A 12,900-nucleotide genomic window follows, 5' to 3' on the forward strand; every position below is an offset into this window, starting at 1 on the left:
CATAAGCGGACAGTATAGGTCGTAGGGGGCAGTCCTGTTTGTGAGGTTTAGGAATGCCATAGAGTTGTGGTGTGTGCAAATCAGTTTTATGTAGATAACAATAAAGATCGTCAGTAATTAAATATCGTTTTTTCATTTGTAATAAAGTTCTGTTTAGTTGTTTTTCATGTGTGTTTGTTGGGTTGTTTGGAATGGCTTTGAATTTCTTTTTATCAGAAAGAATGTCGTTCATTTTGTCTATGTATTCTGAATTGTTCATGATGACAGTGGTGTTGCCTTTATCAGCTTTTGGAATTTTAATGTTAGTGTCTTTTTTCAGATTATAAATGCTCACTTGCAGATGGAGGTACATAGTTCACAGCTTGTTAATGATTAGTGTTGCCAAGTCAACATTTTTCCAATTTTACAAGTCAAATTTTCTATAAATTTTTTTTTGGAGTTAAGATAAACACAATGAAGTAGACTGTCATCTGTAAAAACAGGGAATATAGGAGAAATTTGGTTACTTTTAATTACTTTTCCAAGACATCTTGATAAAAAACCCATTGATTTGTTTTTAATTCCATGACTTTCCATCATCCCTGCAAACCCTAGGTATAACAAGTTTTTTTTTTTAAAGGGTTATACAAAGCTGAAGAAGTACGAACAGGAGGTTATACCAAAGGCAGTTGTGGGGTACATTATTAGGTTCTTTTATCCAAAACCATGACACCAATCTAGAAAAGTAACACATAAGGTAAGGTATGAAAGGTAGTTATGGGATACACTATTTTTCCTCTTCAGCTAAAGGGGATTGGTAAACAGCACAGTGAGTTCCTACTATACCATATCTGGTAGAGGATCAGCTTTATGACCCATGAAAAAAGGATGCCACTAATATATTAGTTCTTGTCAGTTTGGTAGATGGCAAGATGATATTTAAAACTTGTTTTAATGAAAGGCAGGTGTGATTCACAGAAGATCAGCTCAAAGGAAAACCTTGAAGCTAAATCAAAAAATTACTCTATGAAGTCTGCTCTGTTCCCTGAATAAACAAGAGAACTTATCTGAAAAATTAAACTAACTGAAAGCAATAACATAAGACCTGTTATGTTTGGGTATCATTATGTGATGAGGCCTGACTGACCAGCTATTATGTCAAGCAGAAGTGATAAATACACTAATGAAAGTGTGTGTGTGAAAATGCATCATTGTGGTGTTATTAAAAGGTTATCTAAGCTCAGGTGAGGTTATTAAAAGTCTTACCATGCCTTTACAAGGCACATGAGAAGAATACTTTCGAACAATAGTTTCAATGGCACAATTGAATGATAATGGTGAACCATTACCCCCTGGCATGATGCTAGTCCAGTGGAGATTGACCCACAGCTAACAGCTAGGTAACCATCATATAGGGAGATAAAGTGTCTTGCTCAAGAATACACAGCATGATGTGGGCAAGTTTGGAACTTGCAACCATCCAACTACGAGTCGAAAGTGTGAAGCCACCGAGTCACGCTACTCTTCAAGTGAGGTTGTACCTAACTATTAAATCATACTTGGTCATTGATTATGTTGAATCCCAAGTTATTAAACAAGCACTATTACTGAAAGACTGAGACTAAAGCATGCCCCCCTCTTTTTTATGGAATTAATAAATGAAATTTTTCAACTTGTAGTTACTCTTCTACTTTTTAAAATGTTTCACCTTTTAAAACTACATGCCAAATCCATTGAAGCATTTTCTCTGTGATGAACAAATGTACATGTTTTATATAAGCAGGCTCTGTGACTTCAACTTATTATTGACAGGTTTTTATTACCCAAGTTACACCAGCTTTAAACTGTACATTCTCTTTCTGGTTATCTTACTTCACATTTTAAGCATAAAAAATTAATAATAACACTTTAACAGAGTATAACAAACTACGAATTTCCTACATAATACCTTCTATATAGAAACTAGTAAACATTTGTAACTCTTACAATGTTGGATTGATTGCAAAAACATTTTTATTCATGTACAGAACAAAAGGTTGATTATGTTATATTAAAACATAATTTTTTAGATCTGTGAATATCTTTCCTTGATAGCCAAATTATTTTATAAGTTAATGTTGAATATGTTACTTGATGCATTATACACAAAGCAAGTTTGAGTATGCAAATTAATAAGACACATAACAACCACAGCTGATATAAAGTTGCAGTGAAACAGCATGTATCAGAACTACACTTTGATATTGTTTAACATTTTGTAGGTAGTGTGATGCCACCTAAAATGGATAATTTCTGTATGTAACAGTCCCTTGTGACACAAACTATTCAAAATCTTGGATCATAAAGACATATTCAGCTTAAATTCATAATTTCCCTTGTATTCAATGGCATTGAGAAAAAAAGAGCACCGATCAGCTTTAGGCACCAGGACTATCTAGAAAGAGACATACAACAAGCCATACTCAGCTATGGTAAGCAAAGTGTGACACCTTGTAACAAGTTAGAATCCACAAACACAAAGGTCAGTGGCAAAAGCTGGTTACATGCCCCAGGCAACAGTAAGCAACATAATCAAGAAGGCTCCCTCTCTCTCTCTGGAAACAAGGGCAAATGGGTATTGGTTCCCAATATTAGGTTTCCAATCATACCACCCATTCAACTTTGTATATCTTAAGCAAATGGAAAATGAAACAAGTATTCATACTAATCCATATGAAGACATACCAGTTATGTTACCATATGCAACACCTATGGACTTGTGTGTGATTGGAATGACGAAATGGGTACTGGGAAACCTTTAACCCTACACACTATAGGGACTATGGAAAACATGCAAGGAAGAGTGTGTGGTTTGAGTATAACAGCTTTATGACATAGTTTTCTGCAATGGAAACTATACTATAGGGCTATAGTTAAGATGCATGGTCATCATATAAGCCAAGACTAGATGTTACTTCTGACATCCTCACACCTTGTTTAGCTGTTTTTTCTTTTTTTAATTAATTAAATATAAATTCTCTAAAAGTCCTATATTCTCAATCAGTCTATAAAAGTCTAATTCTCATGCTAATTTTAAAATTCATCAGCCTCGAATGAGGCGAAGGAAGACAGCTTAATGTTCAAGCACCCTGATGATTAATTATTTCTCTAAAAATTATTACTTTTTGTCAAAATAACTGCCAAAAAGAAAGCCAACATGAACTGCAACAATATGGTGAGGCTCTAAAATCATTATTATAACATAGTCAACCTCTGTAAGTCACAAAATAACATCACTGATTTTCAACAAACATACATATGAACAGTTATATAATAATTGTATCTAAGTAAACCATATACATAGAAAATACTGTGTTACTAATTTACTACACAATTAGAAATACTGATTTAGGTTGTCTCTATAATAAATTTATACAAATTTATGTAATCTAAAAGGCATAGTCTAATTACTAAAAATTACAATACAGTACATTCAGAAGCTTAAAATCCCTTCCTCTGCATGTTTTATTAGTAATGACTGTCTGTTCAGTATTAAACCTTTCAAAATAAGTTTTAATTATGAAAAGTATCTGTTTTGCTGGACAATTAGAGAATCTTACCTGGCTCTCTTATCAAGATTTTCAGTATTCAATTTCTTTTTTTTTTTTTAGTGACATTTGATACTTGTTGGTAAGATGAGTGGTTTTACTCAGTAATATGAAAAAAGGTGGAACAAAACATAACAGGTTTGTAAAAAAAAACACAACTAAGACAAATATACATAAATTAATTTTGAATATTTCATTTGATAGATTATAGACAAAACGAAAATAAAAACTAAAACCTGTTTTGAAAGCACAATTTTTTTATATCACCTTAATCATTTCAAAAGTCAATGCTTTCTCTCTAACTTACTTCCAAAAACTTGATGAGACTTTTTGACAATGATTGCAAATGTGTTGCAGAAAGAACACATAAAGCAACAAACTGGGTGAAAGTCTTCTGTGAGAAATTTAAATCTTTGCATTTCACATTGAATTTTATGTTATAGTATTTAAAGTTTATATTTGTTAATGTTATATAACTTACAAGATGATTTCGTAAAACAAATCTCACTTGAATCATAAATTTTGTGTTAATAAAAATAAAATTTGTATGGGACTGGCAAGTCATTCACCATTAAAAACAAATCTAAAACTTCAATACACGTTTTAAAAATCAGTTTTCTTTCCTCTTGAGAATCTGGAAGCAAAGGTTATTTAAGTGGGACTAAGGCTTATAAGACTGAAGGCTTATAATGCTAAAAACCAGGTTCCTGTACTTGTGGTGGGCACAACAGTACAGATAGCCAATTGTGTAGCTTCATGCTTAACAATAACAAACAAACCACTATGAGACAGATGGCCCTTTTCAAGTTCAAAAGAAAACATTAAATTTTTTTTATGCCATTAGAAAAAATATAATTAATACAAGTTAAATGACTTTTCCATACCCATTTTAAGAGCTCATACCATGATATAAAAATACACCACCTTATTTATACAGTGTTATTTCACATAATTATAAAAATAAAACTATTAAAAGCTCAAGATATTCAGTAATATCTCACACAATTCTTTTTAACATCATCACAACTTTAAGTAAACATACATGATAGGTTAAAAGAGTGGAATATATATATATATAAACATTTAACTACCATGAACCAAATAAAATTCTGACTAAATGTATCTTTTCACACCATTATCTCTATCTAAAAACTATTTAAACTATATATGAAAAAAAAAGCCAATAACACATTTGAAGTAGACTATTATCGGTCAATTTAAAATTTCTGGCCTATGATTTTTAATTTTCTTTTTCATTTCTAGAGTGATTTTGCTATAGTGTGCAAAAGACCTGTTCAATTTTAAATTTTTACTTACAGTAATCACTGCTACTTTACAAAACTTTAAGAAACACATCTCATGTTGCAATCCACCCACTTCTAGAGCCTCAGTAATTGAGATGATGCATTTCTTTCTTCTTTTTTGTGCATTTTAAAAACTGCAACTTGTGATATAAAAGTTCATAAACACAACTGGCTGTTAATTATCTTGTTATATTAAGCCCATTAAAGCTAAACAATTTCCTTACAATAAGGGTAAGATTTTAGAAACTTGATGTATAATCATATACTAGTTAACCAGATCAAAGAATTTTTAAATTCTACATCTTTTACATTTTCAGTAATTTAGTATCAGTTTTCCTTTCTCTGCAATTATTGGTTTTAGAGATTGATAAAGATAATTTGATCAACAAATATTCCCTGGAGTATGGAGTGAATTACACTCTATGTTTTTTTTTCCCCTTTATATGATGCTGGCAAATTCTTAAACTACAAACCAAAACATATTTATCACATGAAAACATGCAAGCATGAAAAATTGGTATCATTAAATTATGAATACCAACAAAGTAAGTGAATAGTTTTTTTTATATCACAGATAATCATTGCACACTAGTAGTGACAGGTTTTCAAACATTCTTTTGTTCATAATTAATTCTTAAATTATCATCATATAGCTTCCTGTGATTTCTAATATCAATTTTTGCAAATTTTTAATTTTATATGCTTAAAAAAAATGTCAAGTCACAGATAACCACTACTCAATTTTTATGCATTAATCCTTATTCTAGGAAGTTCTGTTACTAATCCCAGAAGCCAGGTTTAGGCTTTAAGACACATTTTATTGAAATAAAATATGTTCTTCCTGATTTAATTTATTTCATGAATCAATTATTTAACATATTAATGATATACCATAGTTCTAAGGGTATTTATATTGTTTTGATACTTTATAAGGCTTAGAGGAAAAAATTCCCAAAGTGTAACTACTTTTATATCTGAATTATGCTAGTTATCCTTTTTGTTTTCTTCACCTAAAACCTGATACAGATTAAAATAAATAAAATTAGAATTTTTGTGGTTTAAGAATACCTAAGCTGCCAAATCATACTTCTAAAAAGTAACATTTCTGAAAGACCTTTAGCTGCAACAAGTCCCTTCCAATAAGTTCTGGTATTGAATAAAACCTGTAACTTGACTTGTTGCAGACAAAACATCTGAAATACTATCTTTAAATGTGTTGTAACTGTATTACACTAATGTTTTATAACCCAAACCCCTTCACTACATAAAATTGGTTCCCTTCTATTGGTGGGTTTAGTCCAACTTCAGAAAAGAGAAATAATCTATGATTACAGCTGGGAGATTAACTCAATATAATGAGCATTGATTAATGCCAAGAACATATTCAACTAATTAAAATTAGTGTTTTTAATTATTACTGTTTTTAATTATTACTGTTTTCAATTATTTATCTATTTAAGTAATCAAAATATTTTCATTATAATTTATAATTATTATTTTCAATTTAATTAAACCCATTTTAAGGTAGTTCAGCTTAATCAATTAGTTTCACAACTCATGAAAATAATCATCTAATTAAAATTAGTGTTTCCAACAATCCAAGTCTCATGTGATAATAATCAATTGGTTGAGTGTAATCACTTAATGAGCTTGAGGATTAATGGAATACCCAATTCCACTAATCAGGCCGGCTCTACCTAAGATCATACATTTATCTCATTGCCACCAAAAAATGTTCACTATTTTCTTAATTTTTAACTCGTGAATCACAGAAAAATAAATTACACATACAATACATAAAATACCTCCAAAAATCTCCTTTAAAGATATAAATATCATGTTCAAAACAAAACCTAGCAAACTGCTACACCATCATATGTTGTGTTATTAGTATTGCTGGGGCTATCAAGCAAGTGAACTCTTCAGTGTTTGATGATTTTAAAAGAATTACAGTATTTCTAATGATACTGATACTGTCCCTATTAACAACTCCTAAACATTAAATCCAAAACTTCAAGTTTACCATTGCTTTGTTAACTCCACAGTGCTTGATTCCAGCTTCTCACTATTTTAATTAACCTAGTTTGTAATCTTCTCACTACTGGAGGCTTCTTGCCATGTGTTGGGCCTAATATGAGTTGACTTATTTATGTTTTGTAGCCTTCACCTAAACAAGTCTTATTTTTTTGCAAAATTTCTTTGATAAGTCTGTTTGCATAATTGGCAACAAACTGGTTGATAACAAAATATACTAAAAAACATGGAATAGTTTATTTAAATAAATTTAGCAGCACGGCACTGTTGCCACCATGATAACAACTAGTAACTGGGTTAAGTAATATTAATTTATCTAATGTTGAAAGGCTTAATGCATAAAAAAAAGACAAATGGTAACCAAGCACTATTTCTTCTCCACATATTAAATACAAAAAATAAGCCAAAACATTAACTATGAAATCCATAACCACATACACTACTAGAAATTATCAATTAAGGATACTTTAAACATTAAAATATATTTTATGGTAATCATATCATCATCAAGTTTGTATTTATTGGTTGTTATATTACTAAAATTCCTATTCATTAATCTTAAGCTCCTCAAATCTCTTCAAGAATTTTACATCATTATCATTTCACAACTATATATTCATCAAACTCTATTTAGATCAAATGATAAAATTATGCAGCAAGCTTCAAAATGTCTTTCCTTTTTTTAGAAAACTGCACTTTCAGTCTCTGCTCTTTCATATTTTTCCAATATTTTTTCCAAGCCAGCAAGCTTGAGTGCATTTTTTAAAGCTTCATCATCTGCTATACCTGGAGAGCTTTTCTCCTCTTGTGCCTAAAAGGAAAATGATCAGAATTTGTTTCACAGTTAGCTAACATACCATGGTATTCATAACCAGTAAAAAGAATGATATACTCACAAAACTTAAGATTAGGAAAAAAGAATTTCCATAAATGACTTAATACAAACACTTTTGGATATTTTCTAGCTTTAATTATCTCTTTCTCCACCATAACAGTGGTGAAAAGTCATTGACGACCCTTGATTTTTTTCTCTTCTTACAGTGGAAATAATTAATCAAATTGCATGAAACTTGTTAAGTTTGAACTTTTTCTTTTAATTTTTCATTATGCAAGAAAGTGTTATAAAATGACAAAATATACTGTTGAGTAAAAATTGTTAAACAGACTTAGAGTAATTATTTTTACTTAAAGTTTGAAATCTGAAGTGTAGGTGTGTAATTGACACCTGGAAGGTGCTCACAAGTCTGGACAGGGTTGATGCAAACTTTTCATTGCAGGATTAAACATATTAATGGTTACTTTTTCCAAGTTTGAGAATATCTTAATAATAAAAAAAAAAAAAACTTTGAAAAATGTAAAGAATCTTGGTTTTTTACCTAACTACTTTCAAAGGTACACATAAGAACTCAACTTCAATGTATTTATCAAAAAGGCTCAGAGCAAAACTTATAAAAGCGAATCATTAACAGTCACTGTTGGTTAAAGAAGCCTTAGAACACATTCTAGTATATTTTCTCACAAAACATTGAATAATAACAGATGAGCAACAAAACACAAGAAAACTGTCTACTTGTTGTGGTTTCTTTCCTATAAACAATTCATTCCATAACAAATGTTTATCTGAAAGATATGTGAATATCAAATATCCCCATTGTCAACTTCTTTTTTTTGTCTTGCATCTTCAACAAACAGCTGTAAGTGTGCGAAACTTATGATATGTAATGCCAGCAATTACAGTTATTTCTTTTTTATACAGAATGATAAATTACTAGACTCTTGCATTTGCAAAGAATATGGTTATTTAATGTCAACACTAGGGCTGTGTTCAAAGATTTGTTCACTAGCCAGGAAGTTCAAAGTAGTTCTTAACATTCAAAGGTTTGTCAGGCTGCATTCAAGCAGCTAAGATTTCTTTCTCCTGTTAAAGAAACTATTTGACAAAGTTTGAATAGTAATCATGCATTAAATGAGGCTCACATGAAAAAAAAATCAATCTTTTGATTTGTATATTCTACATTTCTTAAAAAAAAACCTTTTGAATTAAAAAAACACACCACTAAAATGTTATATGTAGCGGTTCTTTCTTTGCATTGGAGCAAATGATTATAATGAAGCATGAGGAGGTAAGTATAGTAGCTGCATTTCTTCAATAAAATGTACTGTACCTAGCATACAAGATGGAAGAGAAATTTTACGGTAGAATAAGTAAGAAACAAAAGGAAACTCTAAGAGCAATAATTTTAAGGTTGAATAAATAGCACCAGTATACTGAACTTCCCTCCTTCCTCAAGGCACATTAATTAATCAACAATGTTGTTAAAAAAATGTGATTTATATTGATACTTTCTCTTATAACTTTTATTTTAGTTGACTGTCCATTGAAGAGTTAGTATTACTCTGTTCTATTTTGCTGATTATTTATCATGTTTATTCAGTATGTTTAATCATCAATTTTATGTTAAAAAGACTGACTGTTAACTTGTTTGAAACAGTGACTGTTAAATACATTTGTTTTTCTTAAGTCAGATGCAGTTCTTTTAATTGGCTACAACAGGGTGTTCTTGCAATGTAAACTTACTGTATGTAGCTATATGAATAACACATGTAGCATCATATACGTGTACATAAATCAAGTGCATTTTTTATGTTTATTTAAATTATAAAAACATGATTAATTGTTTATATAATGTATTTTGAAACTACATGTGGGTGTTTTATTTCATTTATTTGGATTACCTGTAAATGAAAGGATTTTCAATCAAATATAAACTAGAGGTTATGGTGGTATAATTGGTAAATTATGTAAATTAGTGATATTAAAGTTTCAAACCTACATTCAATAATGTATTCTGAATCTTCAAAGGTCAATATATATATATACTTAATTACAGCCCTAATACCTACTTCTAGTTTCTTTCCTTAAAATACTTTGAATAGCAAAACTGAATGGTAAAATCTTCTGTCACATGCATAAACATTTTATTTTCTCCTTACTCTCTATAATTTCTTATTTAGTAAATAATATCTAATAACTGAATTCACCATTTACTTTTTCCATTACATCTCATAAAAAAAGATACAAGACAATATTAAAGTTTAACAAAATGAAAAGCAGTTAGATAATACCTTTATGTTTTTTTGAAATTTTTCTATAATATCTTTTGATGGGCTTCTGTTCTTGTGACAAAATTTCTCAATAGAGGTTAACATATGCTCGTCAAAACCAAGGAAGGGTCCAAGACTCTTCCACTGATTATCTTTATCTAGCTCAGCACAGAGAACTTCCAGTTTTTTATCTTTCATCTCATGGATTTCTCCTGAATATACAAGGAAGTTTCCTCCATTAAAAAAAAAGAGGGTGCTAGTTTTTAAAGCATAATATGAAATAGAAGCTTCTCTTAGAGAAAAGTGTACAGTGCAGAGGGGAAACCTAATTGGACCTATAAAACAGCAGTGCACAAAATATCAAGTAAATGAAAATAAAGGTTTAACAGCCAATTGGTTGTTTTAATATATTTTGCATTTCTTAAATTAAATGCTGATGTAATATATATATATTACAAGAAACTCATGAGGTGATGAACTTTTCATCCTTTTAGTTTGACAGAGGCAAAAAGAAATACAAAACAGGTTTACAATGACGAATAATTTATATTACATGTAAATAATCAACATACTCAATAATTAGCAGAAGAGGATACTCAAGAATAATAAAACTTTATAAAATAAAATGCCTGATGCATAACTACTCTAATTTCTTTACTGTTCTTAAATTTCAAGTTATTTTGGTAAACAATTAATGCTTACACTAAATAATCCTTTTATCTCTCCTTTTTTATTATTTTCAAACCTAATTTCATGAAATAAATACAAGCTATATATTTGGAGCCAGAATACCATCCTACAGCTTGTGTAAATGTTTAAAAATGTTTAGATTTCAACAACGATAATATTAGCATATTGCATTTAAGTTTATAAAAACAATTTAAACTGCGTGTAAAAATTATATGTTCATTCATATTCATTTGTTTTTAGATTTTTGGGTTATTCACATCAGCATGATGAAATGACCATGTTTTTACTTTTTAAATTCTTTCTAATTTAAATTAATAAAAGTATTCTTGTACCTATAAACATCAACCCAATTATAATATGATTTTGAAAATATAATGCATTGTTGCTTAGGATGAAAAAACAACAACTTAGCTCCAGAAAAACAGGATTTCAAGATAATGAAGTTGAATCTGTCATCTGAATAATTTATTTTTATATTACTATTACTAATTGCTTACCACTAGCATATCCTGAGTCAAACATCTTAAGTTGCTGAGCACAGTCCACTTTAGCACTGTCAAAGAAGACTTGTTGTTTTCTCATATAATCAAATTTTGTTACTTCTGGGTTGACTGTTGGAAAAGAACCATCGTTCCTCAATTCAGTTAATGATGATGACATCTGCTGAGGAGATCTTTGTGGTGGATATTTTATTTCCCCAGCTAAAATCTGTTTGAACTGAAATTGTACAAGGTATTTAAGTTTTTTGCCATGTTTGAATTATATTTCAGTTCTAGATGGAATACTTCTGAAATGCCTTAGCCTTCTTTATGATAAACCCTTCCGGTAAAGGCAGTGGAATATCACTTTCATTATGAATACACTACCTAAGACCATAAAATAAGGAGTAATATATATATATATATATATACATACGTTCTTCAAAATTTGACTTATGAAATTCCAACTTACAAGAATTGTATGAATTCTACTAGAAATAATTTGGAATACATAATCCTTTAAATATTCCTTTATAAATTTCTAGCATACATCTTGTATTATATCTTTGATGATAAATCACACACACTGTAAATATACATCATACTTTGGAATACATAAGACCTTTTATAATTCTCTTTGTGATATGCTTTGAAAATACATGTATTGTAAAGTACTATCCTTGATATGCAAAGGTATACATACTTTACATCGACAAGAATATTTCCACATAATGGCATCTTTACTAAAGTAGTGAACTGGATACACATCAGCTCAGCAGCATTTTTTTCTTTTTATAAACACATTCGAGTTTATTAAAATTAACAAGATTTACACCAAAACATTATATTAAAGTAAGAATTACAAACAAATTACCAACTTGGACAAACTAGCATGTGACTGATACTAGGCTACAGAACATGTGTAATGCATATCAGTTTTGACTGTTTGTTTTTATCACAAAGAAACACAATGGGCTGCCTGCATAATGCATTTAGAAACAACAATAACTGACTGGTACTAGGCCAAGAAACATTTGTAAGTTTCCTTACTTCAAAGTTATCTTCTACCAAGTCAACTGCTGTTTTCCCTTCATGGTTATTACATGTAATGTCTCCTTCTAAAGATTCACAGCCACACTGGCTAGAACAGGAAGTCATGTCAAAATTTTGAATCAGAGGATTAGCATCTGCTTCCATTAATGCTATAACAATGTTTCTGAGGCCTCGAGTGCAGGCAAGATGAAGGGCAGTATTTCCTGAAAAGTTTTGGGCATCTATGTCCACATCATTCTAAGAAACAACAATAACAAAAAACATTACTTTTTTTTCAACTACAGAAAAAAATCTAAACATTGGATATGTCTATATAATAATGTAATACAATAAATTAGTATCCATGACAGGGATACATTGAGACTAATATGAGTATAATATAATTAACTGGCAATAAAGAATTTAGTGGATCACAAGTTGTATTGAAAAAATAGTCATTTCTTGCTATTATTTACTAAAAAATTACCTTAGAAAGATGAAACAATGGCTAAAAAACGATGTAATATTTTAGGTTGATGCAGAATGTGGCCAAAGAAGCCTAAACATTACAAGCTAGTACACTCTGACTTTACCCAAAATATATAGTTTTTTTTATACATTTGCAATTGGCTACAAAGCAATTGATCTTGTTGGGGTTAATTAATAATCATTTACTCAGTGAACTGTGAT

At 29.9% G+C, this 12,900-nt stretch overlaps 1 protein-coding gene across 2 annotated transcripts in view; it reads right to left on the reverse strand.

Moving 5' to 3' along the window:
- Positions 1 to 1,452: 1,452 nt before the first annotated feature.
- Positions 1,453 to 12,900, reverse strand: part of LOC106457034 (nuclear factor NF-kappa-B p105 subunit-like) — a 117,665-nt gene continuing 106,217 nt past the window's right edge. Inside the window, exons 16-20 of one of the 2 annotated variants that reach the window (XR_002610058.1) lie at positions 12,229 to 12,468; positions 11,197 to 11,416; positions 10,031 to 10,221; positions 6,423 to 7,715; positions 1,453 to 1,463 (exon numbers count right to left, since the gene is read on the reverse strand). Coding sequence is in view for 1 of the 2 variants with exons in the window: in XM_013916418.2 (XP_013771872.1) it covers positions 7,587 to 7,715; positions 10,031 to 10,221; positions 11,197 to 11,416; positions 12,229 to 12,468 (780 nt within the window). In the remaining variant the exon portion in view is untranslated. Of the gene's footprint in view, positions 1,464 to 1,778; positions 7,716 to 10,030; positions 10,222 to 11,196; positions 11,417 to 12,228; positions 12,469 to 12,900 lie in introns of those variants that run through there. The other variant, XM_013916418.2, reaches the window with a different exon arrangement.

Source organism: Limulus polyphemus, unplaced genomic scaffold, assembly GCF_000517525.1.
Source record: "Limulus polyphemus unplaced genomic scaffold, Limulus_polyphemus-2.1.2 Scaffold283, whole genome shotgun sequence".
NCBI classification, from domain to species: domain Eukaryota; kingdom Metazoa; phylum Arthropoda; class Merostomata; order Xiphosura; family Limulidae; genus Limulus; species Limulus polyphemus.